This window comes from Maniola jurtina, chromosome 12 (genome assembly GCF_905333055.1).
Source record: "Maniola jurtina chromosome 12, ilManJurt1.1, whole genome shotgun sequence".
In the NCBI taxonomy this organism is placed as follows: domain Eukaryota; kingdom Metazoa; phylum Arthropoda; class Insecta; order Lepidoptera; family Nymphalidae; genus Maniola; species Maniola jurtina.
The window spans coordinates 2464117-2481599 of NC_060040.1; the positions used below are offsets into that span (position 1 = coordinate 2464117).

The window sequence follows — 17483 nt, forward strand, 5'->3', positions numbered from 1 at the left end:
ACATGTGTCTAAAACGGAGCGATTCAAATTTTTTTTAGATTGCACGTATGATAAGTGAGTAATATAACAAATGAATGTTTTAATGTTTGAAGCCCAATTCACACCTCATTTCATTCTCTCAGCGAATTTTTTTTTTAATTAGCCGCAAGCAAAGGTTTGTCACCGTTAAAACTGGAGCAACTCAGCGACATGAATGCAAAGCGTGCTAAGTTTTACAATGTTATCAGTGAAATTCAAGGGCATCACAATTAAGTTCATAACTTTGCTTCCATTGAAACAGTGACAGCTGTGAGATTTGCATGATATTATAATGTTGATTGAGTGCTTTTATTTTAGACGGGTTTATTTCGTAAGTGTTGGCTGAACAATATTAATAACATTATAAACATATTATAAAGGCATAGGCAAATAGTGGGCAAATAAGACAAAAGTTTGAATTTAGAACTTAGAATCGGTACCCGAGTGACTAAAATCCACTCAGTTTTTACCTATAAAAGACTTGTCCTGACTGATCGAATAACTGACTGTCTAATATGAGTATATCAACTGGACCTAAAAACTAGAAACTTGAAACTTTAACAGAAGGCTCCTTTTAATAACGTGTCCTACTTTACAGAATAAATAAGAAAGGAAATTAATTAAGAAAGGGCTTTTCAATATTCTACCACTGAACGAGTTTAACCTGGAGGATTTGAAAGTTTGTCTAAAAGTTCGTCGTTTTTCAAGTTCAGTAAGTAGGTTTATCCTTAAAAATTCGTTTTTAGACTGTTGGTTAAAAATGAAGAAATACGTGTTTCACAATTTTTGAAAGGTTTACTCTTAACTAATGGGAGCTAGAGAGGGAAAGAGAGTTTTTGAATTTAGATTATGTGACGAAAACGTCAATGCTCTTTGACATTTCGCACTTGAATGACACTTGCAAGTTGCAAGCACGCGCGCTTTTTTTTTACTGGACAGCTGTCAATTATGTAATCTTTTGCGATCTGTGGAAGATCGATTATGCACACCTGCCCTAGTAAAGGTGTGTGCCACACTGACCGACAGAACGCCTGACCACTTTTTGTGTTTGGTATAATTATTGTACTGTATACCTACGTGGTTATAATTATAGCTATACTTATGCTCGTAATTATCTTCGCCACACGCCACAGTAATCATTCGTATAGAAATAATTGTGTTTGCAAAGTAAGTTACTACCATCATTATCTCCACTGGTGAACGCTGGCTATAGGCCTTTCCTAGTGAGCCACCACCATTCGTGGTCACTGGCCACACTTGATCAACCTTTCTCATCCAGCCGCTTCCAACCCCACGTTGTAAAACTTTGAACTATTCTCATATATTATATTATAGTTTTTAGTCCGTTTTAAAACTTGATATTTTAACTCTTTTTTTAACCCCCGACCCAAAAAAAGAGATGTTATAAGTTTGACGTGTGTATCTGTGTATCTGTCTGTGGCATCGTAGCTCCTAAACTAATGAACCGATTTTAATTTTGTTTTTTTTTGTTTTTTGTTTGAAAGGTGGCTTGATCGATAGTGTTCATAGCTATAATCCAAGAAAATCGGTTCAACCGTTTGAAAGTTATCAGCTCTTTTCTAGTTAATGTAACCTTCACTAATCGGGGATGTTATAAATTTTTTATTTATACTTGTTAAGATACTTTACCTAATTGCAATAGGTATATTTCTCTTAAACTTGGTAAAGTTAGTGGAAAAAGGTTAAAAGCACTCATAAAGCTTACTAAAGAGAAAACCGGTCACCGGGCCATTCGGTGAATTTACGAGAATACCAAAATATGTACCACTGTGGTCTGTGGTATCACTTGAAGCGTGTCCCGTCACCCGTGGCGATAATAGCGTCACAGTACCATCCGTCATGGCAAACCGGCTTGGGATCGGCAGACGGTATGGCGGAACGGTACATGTTAAGGAGAAGACCGGACTTGAATAATGCTTACTAAGAAAACGTTTATTCGTTGCTATCACCTTCTAGGTAAACGCTATCGAATAGGCACCTTCTAGGTAAACGCGTCCCATCTTAGACCAACCACATCATCACTTTCCATCAGGTGTGATTGTGGTCAAGCGCTTACCTATAGTGAATAAAAAAAAATCATCTCATTTTCATCACTCCTTATTGGTCACAAAAATTCATAGTCACTGGTAGATATGTGCTAGTAGGATCGGAGCGCACTTGACTATATGCTCAGACTTAAGATTGAATTAAAACGAGACAGATTTATCTGAGAGATATACCTTTGTCTTCTTTTAACTCTGTCTTAAGTCTAAGCAAAGTCAGAGTGTGGTCTATCGATCTCATGCTTAGCCCGAGACGTTAGTCAGAGAGCTGTAGCCTATCTATGTAGTTTACACCTATCTGTGATGGTTCCGTTTACCTCTATTTCCAGCTGCATCTATGCAAACCGAGGAAAACGGAAGAATGTCATAAGATGAGTACCGAAAGAGGTAATACCGAGAGAGAACTATGATCTTCAAAGTTGAGGGAGCAAACGCAAGAATTTGTTGCTGTATTGTTAGTTGCTTCGTTTTGGGCGTCTATTAGTCGATTGGCTTTTCTGTACGTTATCCTAATTCTTACCCTACAGTCTAAAATTTATGCGACAATTATATTGAGATGATACAGGGAGTGCATTCAACAATCTTTCAAGCCATAAGTTATGCAACAAAAGAAAACTTTTACGTTTTTATGTAATGACCCGGAATGACACGCGTTTATAAAGTCAAAGTGCCATGTACCTCTACCTTCCCGATGCACAACGGAACTTAAAGGTTGATTTACTCTCATTTTCTGTCATATGTAATGCTCGTTAAGAAGAAATGATGTTAAGATGATAATAATTTACTCGTAACATAAATACCTAGTAGCTGGCCTGCTTCGCTCGGTTCGACTTTCTGAAAAACTATCAGTGTGACTTTTGAGCTACGCGTTGATAACGTCTACTTAGATTATTATTAACCCCCGACCCAAAAATAGGGGTGTAAGTTTGACCAGTGTATCTCTCTGTGGCATCGTAGCTCCTAAACTAATGAACCGATTTTAATTTAGTTTTTTTTGTTTGAAAAGTGGCTTGATCAAGAATGTTCTCAGCTGTAATCCAAGAAAATCGGTTCAGCCGTTTGAAAGTTATCAGCTCTTTTGTAGTTGCTGTAACCTTCACTTGTCGGGGGTGTTATAAATTTTTAATTAACACTTGTTTATTTTTAAACTTGACACAGAGCAAGATCTACCACAGATTACTAAACAAATTACGCTACCGGAAGTTCCCGCATTCTCAGGTGTATGCTATGTAGATTGTAGGTATATCATTCCGCCGGTGCATTTCTGCGCGTCTGCAAGGATTCTTTGCGAGAGATCAGATTTCACTGGGGCTTATCTCTTTTGATGTTTCCCACGTCGGAATCTCTCTACATTTCGCTGACGTTTTGTTATTAACTTGCGGTTAAAACATTTATGTAAAGAAATATACATGATAAGTAAAATTGGGCACCTCCTCCATACCCAAAAGGTCGAATAATTCGAATTTCTTAGGTACTGATCACAAATAAAAGTTGGAAAGATGATTATTGGGGTGTTATAAGTTTGACGTGTGTATCTGTCTGTGGCTCCTAAACGAATGAACCGATTTTAATCTAGTTTTTTTTGTTTGATCGAGAGTGATCTTACAAGTTGAAAAATCTTCCTTTTAGATAAAAAATAATCTATGCTAATAATATCCATGTACTTCCATTCTAATATTATAAAATATGCGAAAGTGTGTCTGTCTGTCTGCCTCCTAGGCTTTCACGGTACATCTGTTTAACCGATTTTGACGTAAGTAATTTGTATTTTGCCGAGTGAAGCCGCGGACAATCTAAGAACAATATCTAAATAAAAATACGGTTTGAATTGACAACCTACTCCTTTTTTAAAGTCGGTTAAAAACTTATTTCGTACTACGAGTATATCTCAGTGTAACTTATTATAATATTTTGCGTTGAATCGTAAAGTATCTTCAAGAAACATTTCGCTTGACAGAAACGGCAGAGTGGCAGACATAAAACGACAAAAGTAGGCTTTCCACTGACCTTTGACCTGACAGCCTCTCCGATCTGCAAAACGACAGATAGGTACTGACTTTTGAAAGTAGCGTGCTGTTAGTATGTGGGAATTATGTTACTAGAGAATTCAGATGAACTTAGCCTCTAAGGGTCTTAAGTGGTCCACATAAATATTAGGGTACCCATGTTTGACTTTCGGATTTGCTGAGTATGCTCTTTCCCCATTTACTTAAATCATAAATCATAAATTTTATTGCCTTCCAAAATTTAAAAAAAAAATGCAGATATTGAACAAATTATAAATTAAAATCCGTTTAGTGGACCCAGGTCTATACCTGGCTCCACTAAATAATTTAGTAGGCCTTAGTTCTGGTCTAAGTCTAGATTCAGAACTAAGACTAGGACTAGGCCTGACTAGCAAACACCACCTGACCGGGCATGCCTCATTAATTGTTAAATAGAGTCAATACTTCATTATTGAATTGCAATCATTGACGTTTCAGTGTTCACACGTCATATTTGAGAAGAGTAAGACACTCCTCTCGGTGTGTGAAGTACTGCCAATCTACACTTGGCCAGTGTGGCTACGGCTTTACCCCTTCTCATTAAGGTGGAAGCGACGGGCAGGCCCGTCTCATGCCCCTTAAGGAAGACCCATGATATAAGGGAGACTCATTCTCAGTAGTGTGCCGGCGATGCAGATGGGTTGAGATGATGACACTCTTATCCATGTCCATACTGCTAATATTATAAATGCGTCAATTGTGTCTGTTTGCTACCTTTTCTCACCATTTAACCGATTATGACGTTTGATCATATCAAAGATCATTGGATTTGATGGGATTGGAAAATTCGGTTAGTCAGAAGAATTTGTATTACTGCATTGATTCTTAGATAATGATCGGTATAGAATCGCATCGGAATTAGGATGGATTACAATAGATGAACGGCATGAATTTGTGACTGCATTCAGTCACAAATCCTAACTCTTTAGAAGTACTTACGTAGTATAATGAAGCAATACATATTCTCATACGGTTTTATAGTCAGTCGAGTAGTTAAGTCAGTGGGACAAGGCATGCCTGCTAATTTGCAAATAATATAGCTGCCTACTTATTTTGAAGTTTATTCAGAAATATTGCTTACTTATAGTCAAAAATATTTTAAGGGTCATGACTTAATGACTTTAAAAACATCAATTTTTGGGTTCCGTACGTTCCCAAAGCCTGACCAATTTACTGAGCCTCCGCTGTACGTCCGTCCGTGTGTCTGTCAGCGGACTGTATCACAGAACCGTCATAGGTAGAGTTGAAATTTTCACAGAGTGTATTTCTATTGCCACTATAACAACAAATAAGTACTTAAATAATAATTTAAAAAAAAAAAAACTACGGAACCCTTTGTATACGAGTCCGACTTGCACTAGACCAGTTTTTAGGAATAAGCAACGTGAAGCGACCCGAAAAATCTTTACTTGAAAGGGTCCAGTTTAAGGAATTAGCTCTAGTATCGACTATTCTCACAAATTAGTCGATACTAGAGCTAATTTCTTAAGTTGAACCTTTTCAAGTAAAGATTTTTATATAAACCTGCGAGGATGATACTGCCATTGTCGTTATAAAAATGCCATAAGCCTACGTTGTCGTATTAGTCTACAAATTGCGAAAAACGAAATTAAATTTGAATTTCGCGGGCAGGCCCGTTTAAAATGCCCGTATGTTTGTGATAATAAGACATAATTAATAGAAGAATAATCTCTAAGTATATTGAAATAATATCTATGCTTATCTAAATTGTGCAGTTAATGAGTTATGTGGTCAAGTAACTTTTACTCACATATGCATGAGAAAATTGCTAACAAAAGTTTTTAATAATGATGGCGAAATGCGAATGAGATAAATGGCACAAAAAATTACACAATCGCAAATTGCATTAAAATCGGTGAAGTCTGGTGAAAGTGGGCGCGCCACTTGATACCGGCGATGCGACCCAAAACTATTTCCTGAGTTACTTACCTCGTTTTTCAAAATAATGCACATGGTGGATAATTGAAAACTTGAAAAAAACTGGCCAAGTGCGGAGTTGGACTCGCGCACCGAGGGATCTGCGCTCGGGTATTTTTTTCGACATTTTGACCAAACCTCTCCCAGAGGTTTTTGACCATACTAATACTAATATACTAATAATATTATAAATGCGAAAGTGTGTCTGTCTGTCTGTCTGTCTGCTACGTTTTCACGGCCCAACCGCTGAATCGATTTGGTACAGACATGGCATACATCCCGGGGAAGGACATAGGCTACTTTTTATCCCGGAAAATCAAAGAGTTCCCACGGGATTTTAAAAAACCGAAACGGGGGCGAAGCCGCGGGCATCCTCTAGTAATTAATAATTTTAAACAGTACAATATGTCAAAAACTGCGAAAGCGTTAGGTTTCAAACCTCCGTCTCCTCTGGGTATCGCTCCCGGAGCGCCTTTGACCTGATTTGATTTAAGCGGAATTTATATTACGACGTTAGTGCCACTAAAATGTAAATTCCGCTTAACTGCCAGTGCCGTCAAAGGCGCATCCGGGTGCGATACCCAGGGGAGATGCAGGTTCGAACTTCGAATCCTGATATGTAACTGGGCCATGTAGTACATTTGGCCGGTAGGTAACTTATACTCCAAGTAGGTAGGTACTTGTCCACGAATTGTCGCCTGCTGCATTGTTCTTATAAATTACATTTAAAATGCCAGTGAATGGCCCAATCTAAAGGGGGTCAGAGGTCCTTGAATTGTATGCGGATTAGAACGTACAATCATCACAGATGCCGCTTGGACCTATATGGGGCAAGCTTTTTTTACCTCAATTGCTGTGGTGTTTAGGGCGCAAGTGGCTTGAAGGTGGGTGAAAAATTGATGATAATCGACTGTGACGTTAATCGACTTGTACAGGACAGGAATTTCGTAAGATAAGTGACTCAGAATCGATGGATAAGTAAATTAAGGGCGACTTTATTAAACGTTAGTTCGATAACTTAGGTCTGTAATTAAATTTAGCACGTCTTCAGTTGACAAGCAATCATACAAGAACAATACATATGAGAAAGTTCGACTTCGAACTGACCTACGCCACAGAATATCTACAACACCCCCGACAAGTGAAGGTTACAGTAACTAGAAAAGAGCTGATAACTTTCAAACGGCTGAACCGATTTTCTTGGATTAGGCATAGCTAAGAACACTTTCGATCAAGCCACCTTTCAAACAAAAAAAAACTAAATTAAAATCAGTTCATTAGTTTAGGAGCTACGATGCCACAGACAGATACACAGATACACACGTCAAACTTATAACACCCCTCTTTTTGGGTCGGGGGTTAATGACTTGAATACTGAACTTACTCAGAATTTACACACAAGACTCCTCAAATTACTTATCGGTTTAGTAATTTCAGAGTTTAAATCGATTACAAAACATTTTTTTGTGCTCAATCAATTAATCTTTCCTCTTTATGATACCTATTAGTTTTAAATCGGCCTGTTCTTTTATACTTAGCTAAAATACCAAATAATTATTATGATTACCTAATATCCATGATTTCAGAAGTATTTTTATAGAGAATTCCCGGGATTTCCCGGGATATCCATGATTTCAGATTCAGAATGACTGTCACTCTAAAGGTACCCACGCACTTGAACTGAACTGCAGCGGAACTGGAGAGAATATCGTGCGGGGCGCTGACGCGACGCGCAGTTCAGCTGCAGTTCAGTTCGAGTGCGTGGGCACCTTTAGTATTGGTCTCGCGTGTGGACGCAACGAGCGAATAGGTATTAAATGACAGGCGCGTCGCATAGCAACGGATACACTGAACATAATTGCGAATGATTTGATCGAGCGATGGTGTGAAAGTACCAGTGCTGTGATAGAGATAATAGATTTGATGAAAGCCGTGTGTATGATATCTATGATAGCATGAGAGTGATTGACACTATACTGGGACTGGGTATTGCTTTGAAAGCGGAGTGGGGCGAAAAGGAAATATTAAAATCTTTTAATTTTTTATGGAACTAAGTTTTCACAAGGTATTTTTGTATTTATCAAGATTGGTAAAACAGTAAAACAAACAGACAGAGACTAAAATTTATTGTAACTACGTATAGCACGCGACAGGTCGAGATGGCAATCGGGGTATGAGGCAGGGAGGACGCCCCACACACCGAATTAGAACGGGGGCTGTGCGTATGTGCGGGGCGTCCCCACCCCGATTGCCACCTCGACCTGTCGCGTATTACAGCTATCTCAGGTCCATGGACGTATTATAACTAGTATTCTGTGATATCGGACACATAAGTACTGTATTTTGTATTTTGATAGAGAGATGATGTGAAAGTGTTGCCTATTGTCATGTTTGATTTCTGATTGATGTTTTATTTTGAAAGAGATATAAGACCACCCACTCTTTGCTTAATTTTGATTAATGGACTCGACAGAATTTAGCAGGAATTATCTAAAATAGTTTACAAAAGCAAAATCAAAAGTTAGACATTCAAAAAAAAATATAAAATACTAGTTGATACCCGCGTCTTCATCCGCAAGATTTAAGGTTTTAAAAATCCTAAAACGTAGCCTATGTCTGTCTCCGGGATGCATGCTATTTTTTCTTTAATACATTTCGTCAAAATCTGTAAAGCGGATGGACCGTGAAAGGGTAAGAGACAGACAGACTGACACAATTTCACATTTATAACTTATAATATTAGTAGACCTACCTAATCCATACCTGATTTTTGTTTTTAATTATTCACATTATTATTTATTTTTAATTCCTACTTCAGTGAGGTGCATTGAATGTACCGATTTGCGAGTATCGATATGGAGTCAGATAGTTTATATTATATTACCGGATTACCGGATTTATGCATAACGATACCGGTTGAAATATTACGCTACAAGTGAAATATCGTTATTTATGGCGCCTTGCTTGTGATTTACGGGCGACGATTAGTGAATGCGACGAATAGTGTAGGTAGTTTAAATAAATTATACCTAGGTCTAAGAACTAGGCAGTAGTGTTATTGTTTCGATTGTTTATGAGCTAATGTTGATCTAAAGAGATAATCTAGATGCCTAAATTATTATTAAACCCATACATCCAAAGAGAATCTAATCATGACGTCATACTTCTATACTAATCCATATATGAATGCAAAAGCGTAAATAAGTATGTGTTTCTGTGTGTTACCTTTTTGACCGATTTTGACGAAATGTGCTAAGTACCTACGATCTTCCAATTTTTAACCAAGTTTTAAAACCTAAATCCACGCGGACGAAGTCGCGCACATCATCTAGTAACTTGTTATTATTTCCATAAAATACCTTAGTTATTGCGCTACCCGCGATTTGGTCACAACTCACAACGAAGCAACAGATTGAAGCGATTTTTCGACGGAGAGTGACATAGGCTAGTTTTTTCCCGGAAAATTAAAGAGTTCCCACAGGATTTTTAAAATCTAAATCAACGCAGACGAAGTCGTAGACATCTGCTAAGAAATATTATAATAGGGTTTTAAAGTAAAATAGGTGATAAGACTTAATCTAGACTGGTTTGTATTTTGTACTAGACCTCAGCGAAGCAGTGTAAGTAACAGCTAACGGCTTCCTATTAGCTATGGCTGGGAACTGGGGCAAGTGAGCGTGGTACAAAGAGTCTGTGGACAGGATAGCATCGCAGCAACACTCCGATAGTGAATTATCGCCTTCTGTAAATGCTTGACGCTTGTAATCCAGCTATTGTAGAGCTTTTGAATAGCTCTACCTATCTTTATTTGTTTTGCTTACAACTTTGTTCTGTTTCATACAACTTTTGTACGAAATAGCCCTTCTTTAGGTATTAAATTTAGTTCAATGATCTATTAATCTAAGTATCGGTAAATGAGTAGGTATTTCAGATTAAGATTGTGTAAATGAGAGCCACAAATGAAAGTGTACAAAAAAATTAAGAATACCTAGTTACTTCAGTTTTTATCGATGTTATACTAATACGAGGTAGGTACGTCTCTATACCATATTGACCATTGACCCAAGATGTGACTAGGCAAGTTTACTGACTGACTCTTACTTTTAGTTTACTGACTGGCACTTGGCCGGTTTTTTTCTCAGGGACGTTGGTCTTTGATATGATTGATAAATCGAAGAGATCGATACCAGTGTCTACTTAGGAACACTACACTATAAAAACTCGTTCTAACTTCTAGGAGAATAGTAGCTAATTTAACACGTTCTACCAAAGGCTGCAAATAACAGTTGCTGCAATAGACAACGGTCTTAAACAACAGTAATAAATCAAACATTAGGCTAAATAGGATCTCGTTTAGAATATATCTACTGGTCAATACACATAACAATGAGTTTGCAAATCTGCAATAAACAGTGAAAGTTTAGGTCAAACATTCCTACGATGATCTGATCTGAATGTAATAAGTTTCTTCATTGATACAATGAAGGAAACACAATATAGAATTCAGATCAGGCAAGCTTAAGCTTCGTTCAAATAGATGTTTCCTAATTTGGTCAAATAAAGCTAAACTTTCATAGGTTTGTGCCAAATTCATCATCATCTACAACTCATTGTTCGTTCCTTAAAGAGCACGGGACTTCTTTCACCATAAGAAGGTTTTAGGCCATAGTTCACCACGCTGTCCAAGTGCGCATTGGCAGACTTTACAAACCTTTAAGAACAAGAAACAAAGACAAACTTTTTTTTTTCTTTTACAAAAATTCGATTGTATATAGAAATCCTTTACAAACTAAATTGACTAGGTAGGACTTTTAAACATTATTTTCCGCAGAAAATACTGAAAAAATTATGATACAATGTTAAAGCCTGGCATATAATATTATGTGTTGTGATCAATATCAATAAATTAATGAGTCTTAGTTATAATGCGCGCAATATACGTAGGTATTGTCCAATTTGAAGTTGCGCATGGCAATGACTAGCCCGGCTAAGATCTGTTGACTTGGGAGGCATCTCGACCGAAAGAAACTCGTCTGAATGGTCGAGTTGTCTTTTTGCAATTTCTGTATAATATGATATACTTACGCCTCGTGTTCAGATTGGACTACCTACTTGTATACCATAAATGGACATTTCTATGTGGCCGAGGTATAACTCACTTTCGTTTGACAAGATGAGAATGTAGATCGATTACGAGGCCCGGCTACAAATTCTCCACAATGGGTGATTATTGTCCAATTATTACCCGATTTTGCCCAATCACGACATTTCTCAGCGACTGGGCTGTAATAGGAATTGGTATTTATCAATTATTGTCTAGATAAATTACGTTGAACATGGTTAGTTTTACAATCTATGTGTTTCTATGGCTCACGACTTTGGATTTTGGAATCGGAATTTCTGTTTTGTTGCCACAAAAGTTAAATAATAAATATCTTTCGCCGCTTGGTCCGCTAACGCCTACCTATGGCATACTTCAAGACTTTGGGAAATTTGACGCTAGGTAGCCTATGAATCGCCTATTTTTCTTTGATTTTACGTCACCCATAGCGTAATATTTCAGACTTGCCACCCGTCCCGACTTCGCACGGGTTGCTTAATACCATTTTCATAGAAATCTCAATTTTTTTTGAAAATAAAATACAGCCTATATAGAGAATCAAGAATAATAAAGCTTTCTACTAGTGAAAAAATTTCAGTAGTTCCGAAATTGGTTCAGTAGTTCCAGATATTACCCCCTACAAACAAAAACTTTAATAACATGTATAATAGGTACTTAGCATTATTTGATACTAGCCGATGCCTGCGACTTCGCCCGCGTGGTTTAGGTTTTTCGAAATCCCGTGGGAACTCTTTGATTTTCCGGGATAAAAAGTAGCCTATATGCTAATCCAGGATATCATCTATCTCCATTCCAAATTTCAGCCAAATCCGTCCAGTAGTTTTTGCGTGACGGAGTAACAAACATACACACACACACACACACACACACACACACACACATACAAACTTTCGCCTTTATAATATTAGTGTGATACTTAGGTACCTAATCGACAATTTAGGATCAAACCTAGAGTTCTCTCACTCTATTTCACTCTGCCGGCTTGATTGTACGTAGGTTCTCCCTGCAAACGTAGATACTTACTAAGAAAGGTCAAAGGATATTTAGAAATTCCACCCGAGCGAAGCCGGGGCGGGCAGCTAGTCGACAACATGTATCGATATCGATCCGCACAGTACTTGATTAGCGAAAGCCGATAGAAAGGTAGAGGTCATCACGATACTTACAGCCTAACAGACAGATGAGATCTGCCCTACTTAATGCCTCTATCGTGATTGATTTGACGATGTAAACGGGTACTTACATTGCCGATATCGATATAATAGCGTGGGAAATAATTGCACATCACTGATAACATCTGATAAAATTATTAAAATTGGCTCAATAGCTTAAAAATATTGATGATGGGTTTAAAACTGCCATACCCCTTCCAGGACGACTACATGCGCCCCACGAAAAACTTTTGGTCTACATATTTACTCGTGTTATCTCTATGAACAACACGAGAAAATGCGTAGACAAAATTTTGTCTTCAGGCTCAAGTTAGTCCGTTGCCATCTTAGACTGCATCATCACTTCCCACCAGGTGATATTGCAGTCCAAGACTTGTATTTGAAAAAATGCTACGAGGAAATATATTTACGTAAATACAAACATAATACATTAGATAGTTGTACATAGATTGCTAAATTCATAACCCTTTTAACTTTTAAGGCGTTTTGCTATATCGTCGTCGGGTAAACATAAGTATAAGCACTACAGTACTAAGGTCTACAACAATAAGTAAAACATCAGTTCCTAATAAACATAACAGCTGTAGAAAGTCAAGGTGCGTCGAGTTAGGGCTTGCGGTTAGAGTTAGGTATAGGAACAGGTTTTGTTTATGAAATTACCATCTTCTCTACAAATCACCGTTAAATCCTTTCACCAGTTTGTGGTTATTTATAGGAATGTTATTCGTAGGAATTCGTGATAAGTATTAGTAGTAAGTAGTCTGCCAATCCGCACTTGGCCAGCAACCCTTCTCATTTTCAGAGGAGATCCGTGCTCTGTAGTGGGCCGGCGATGGGTCGATCATGATTAGTAGTAGTAGGACCTAACTACTAATTTTGTCTGCCTTTAAAATCGTAAAAACCACGTTTTTAATAACGCAAAGTTTAGTATTTTTTCTCTTCGTAAATATATTGTATTATATCTATCTACATCTTTTTGATTGACTTCAAAAAGTTACTATCGATAAAACTTGTTTAAAACAAGTGAACCGACTACAAAAGCACTGAAAAGCATTAAATAAATAGCTGACCTATATTTTGCTTCGCTCAACTCAGATGGAAATCTTAAATATACGTTTTAGTAGGAGTTTATGTTACAGAGAAATCTCCCACTAAGAATTTTTGTGCAAAACTTTTCTAGCAGTTGTTTACAAATAAAGGAATAAAAAAAAAAGCGGCTAATCTGTAGGTAGGATATTTTTATCTACGTATTTTGAAGTCAGGCAATCGTCAGTGGTTATTTCTCGTCAGTATGCGTGTAAAAATTTGTTATGTATGAGGTACTTTTTGAAGTTAGATTTTTCAATAGTTATGGAACATCACTACATTTGGTACATAATGTACCTAACTAGGGAAACTATGATCATATCGCATTACTCAGCACCATCGAGTTTGATTGTAATTTAATTTCATTGATAGGATAAACAGTGAACAATGAAAAGATGATGAGTAAAAGTGAAATTACGCAATAGGTTTCACTTTCCATAATGGGCCTGATGGATTTTGATGTACTTACCCTACTGTTATTTATTTTCTCTTGTAAAGATGCTTTGTTACTTTTGTCTTGCATCTATACTTATTACTTACTTAGGTACCTAAGAGTAACTTTATTTACCTTAGAGTTTACTTATGAGTTACTCGGCGGCCAATATGGAGAGAGCTATGCTATGGTTTATACGAGTGATTTATTTATTTATTTATTTACTATAGTACCGCCCACAGAGTTACACATTTAAATTATACATGTTGTTCCTTAAATTATAAGGCTCTTATGCAACTCCACTTACGGGCAGTCACAGCGTGCATTAACATAAACATAAGTCGTACAGTAAAATATAAAATATAATATAATAGCTAACCTAAGGACTATGAAAAAATGCCTAGGTTATAAATTTTAAAAGAATATAATAAGATGGAAATTAAGTTAAAGTAAAGTTAAGTTACACTAAGCTAAATTATCTAAATCATCTTAAATACAATATACTTATGGCTAGGGACTGACACTAATTATCGTTATCCTATTGAGGAATCGAATGATTTGAACAACTTGGCTTTAAATTTAGCCAAATTAAATTATTTAAATTTAGATTTTATATCCCAGGAAAAAAGCGATTCTTCTGGGATTTTTGACATTTTAATCCACGTGGGCTAAGTCGCAGGCTGAAATATTATCAGGGGGCACGGCAGTGCCCCCGCCAAGACGAGCCAAACGGCGGCCGGGGCGCTACGTACCTTTTTCTCGAAGTGTTTCGCCGTATTTTCGACCCGTCATAACTTCGGTCTGGATGACGCTAGAAAGCTGAAATTTTCAGTATAAGGTGTCCTCAGCAAATTTACCAAATATACCAAGTATCAAATATCTAGCTTTTATGGTTACAGATTTATTGATACCTAAAATACGCCGATTTCGTCCCTCACTGATGATCATCAAAACCTCTACTCAAAACCTCTAAGGTACTTCCCGAAGTCCTAGAAGACTGAAATTTGGTATGTAGACTAGAAATTGACTGCAAACTACAGGAAAATTAAGAAATTGGAAATGCCCCCCCTCTACGCCTCTTATGGGTGAAGCAAATCTGTAAATTCTGTCGCTAGAATGCTGATATTTTCAGGATAAGATGTCCTTGGCAGATTTATTAAACGCATTGAGTACCAATTGTCTAGCTTTTATAGTTTCAGATTTATTGACAGTCAAAACTTCTAGTCTGTAATTCTAGGGTACTTCTCGAAGTCCTAGAAGACTGAAATTTGGTGTGTACACTAAAAATTGCATACAAACTACAGGAAAATTAAGAAATTCAAAATTTTCCCCCTCCACTCCCACGTATGGGGGAAGCAAATTATTTGTAAAGTCTATCGCTAGAATGCTGATATTTTCAGCATAATATGTCCTTGACAGACTTATCAAACGTACCAAGTATCAATTGTCTACCTGTTATGGTTTCAGATTTATTGCCATTCAAAACCCCTCTAGTCAAAAGTTTTAAAGTACTTCCCTAAGTCCTAGAAGACTGAAATTTGGTATGTAGGCTAGGGATTTCATTCAAACAACAGGAAAATAAACTTTTCCCAGTCTGTACATTTAAAAAATGTGTTTCCTGAAGTCCTAAAAGACTGAAATTTGATATATCTGCTTTAAAATTGAGTTGCAAGATTCCACCCAAACAAACATAGTTACATACATTGCAAGTGGAATAAAAGCTTTTAAAAAAAGAGGTAACGATAGAGAGCGGGCCATGAAAATGATGTAGGTACCTACAAAAAATAAATCCAAAAAAAAATCTAGGGCACCTGCCAAAAAGAAATGAAATCCCACCAAAAACATTTCATGTAAAAAGGTTGCCAAGACTCACAAGTTCATAATGCTTTCACTGTTAAAAAGTTATGAGATCTCTAGTAGAGCCAAGCCCCTAGCTGAGCTTAGAATTGCGCTGGCCATGGGACCTATCCCAAGTCCAAAGTATATAGCTCTTAAATACTCTTGAGTATATCACATTTATAACAATAAAGAACAAATAACTCTACTTACAAGCTCTGATTTTACAAACCCTAAATCTTGGTTAAAAAAGTACGGCTTGGCCGTTTAATGTTCGTGAAACTATTACATGACATAACATATTATATTAAGGCCATAAGGAATAGTTTGTTCGACAATTACTAATTTGTATTATACTTCATGATTGTCGCACAAGCTATTCCGGGCTTAAATGTCATATCAGATAAAAGTTCCACGAACATTAAACGGCCAAGCCGTCCTTTTTTAACCAAGAATTAGGGTTTGTAGAATCAGAGCTTGTAAGTAGAGTTATTTGTTCTTTATTGTTATAAATGTGATATACTCGAGAGCATTTAAGAGCTATATACTTTGGACTTGGGATAGGTCCCATGGCCAGCGCAATTCTAAGCTCAGCTAGGGGCTTGGCTCTACTAGAGATCTCATAACTTTTTAACAGTGAAAGCATTATGAACTTGTGAGTCTTGGCAACCTTTTTACATGAAATGTTTTTGGTGGGATGTACCTATTCTGAGTCGCAGGCAAAAGGAAGTCAATCAGTTACAATGTTTCTAACAAGACTAACTTTTACTGCGATTCAGCGCGTGAAATTAGTTGCCTACTTAGATATTGCAATGTCTTTCAATTTGAGCAACTTTCTATAGGTAGGTACCTATCTAACGTTTTACTAGAGGATGCTGGCGACTTCGTGCGCGTGGATTTCAAAAGTCCTGTGGGAACTCTGATTTTCCGGGATAAAAAGAAGCCTGTGTCACTTTCCAGGTCTGTAACCTTCTGTAATGATATCTATGCAAAAAATCACTTCGATCTGTTGCGACGTAATAAACAAACCAACAAACACACACACACTTTCGCATTTACAATAATATGATAGTGATAGATATTAATAGCTAGATTACAAAAAACCGGTCAAGTGCGAGTCAGACTCGCACACGCAGGGTTCCGACCACAGCGTACAAGATTTAAAAAAAATTAATAAGTTCCTACTTAGGTAAGTAAAATACCTAATCGTAATTAAAAATTCACGTTTTCGGATTTTTCCGTTTACATTGCTAACCATACGAGTAACAGCTATAAGACACTGATAAGACCTCTTTCATGAAGGTCAACAGGAAGTACCTACCCTATAGGGTTTGATCGGGTCTTGATAGACATACAAATGATAAGATGAGACGGGTCGAATAGATAACAAGTGATGAAGATAGATAATTTAGATTTTCCATTGTTTCAGGCAAAAGAAAAGAGCAATCGAGAAGATTTGAAAACAGATATTCAACATCGGAAAGAAACTTCTTACAGGGTGAGTTAACAATCAATACTACCTACTTGTACTACTTATAAACTAGTCGTAGCTTCTTGATATCTCTCCAGAACGTCAGTAAGACGAATATTATTATATGTATCTATAGAAATACAGTAGCTGGCAGAAAATATTGTACATAAACCTTTAGAAAGGGATTACGGCTTCGTAGAGCGTTGTCTCTGTCACACTTATGTGACGTTTTGTCGGCCTCAGCGACAGAGACAACGCTCTACGAAAAAACTATCTCTTTCTAAAGGTCGATGTACAAT

General features: G+C 37.0%; 1 protein-coding gene across 4 annotated transcripts in view; it reads left to right on the forward strand.

Annotated features, from left to right (window-relative positions):
• The window catches only part of LOC123870428 (axoneme-associated protein mst101(2)-like), a 169560-nt gene that overhangs the window by 123400 nt on the left and 28677 nt on the right, over positions 1-17483 (forward strand). For all 4 annotated transcript variants that reach the window (XM_045913734.1, XM_045913735.1, XM_045913736.1 and 1 more), the window contains one exon: positions 17143-17211. In XM_045913734.1, coding sequence (XP_045769690.1) covers positions 17143-17211 — 69 coding nt within the window. The remainder of the gene's footprint in view (positions 1-17142; positions 17212-17483) is intronic.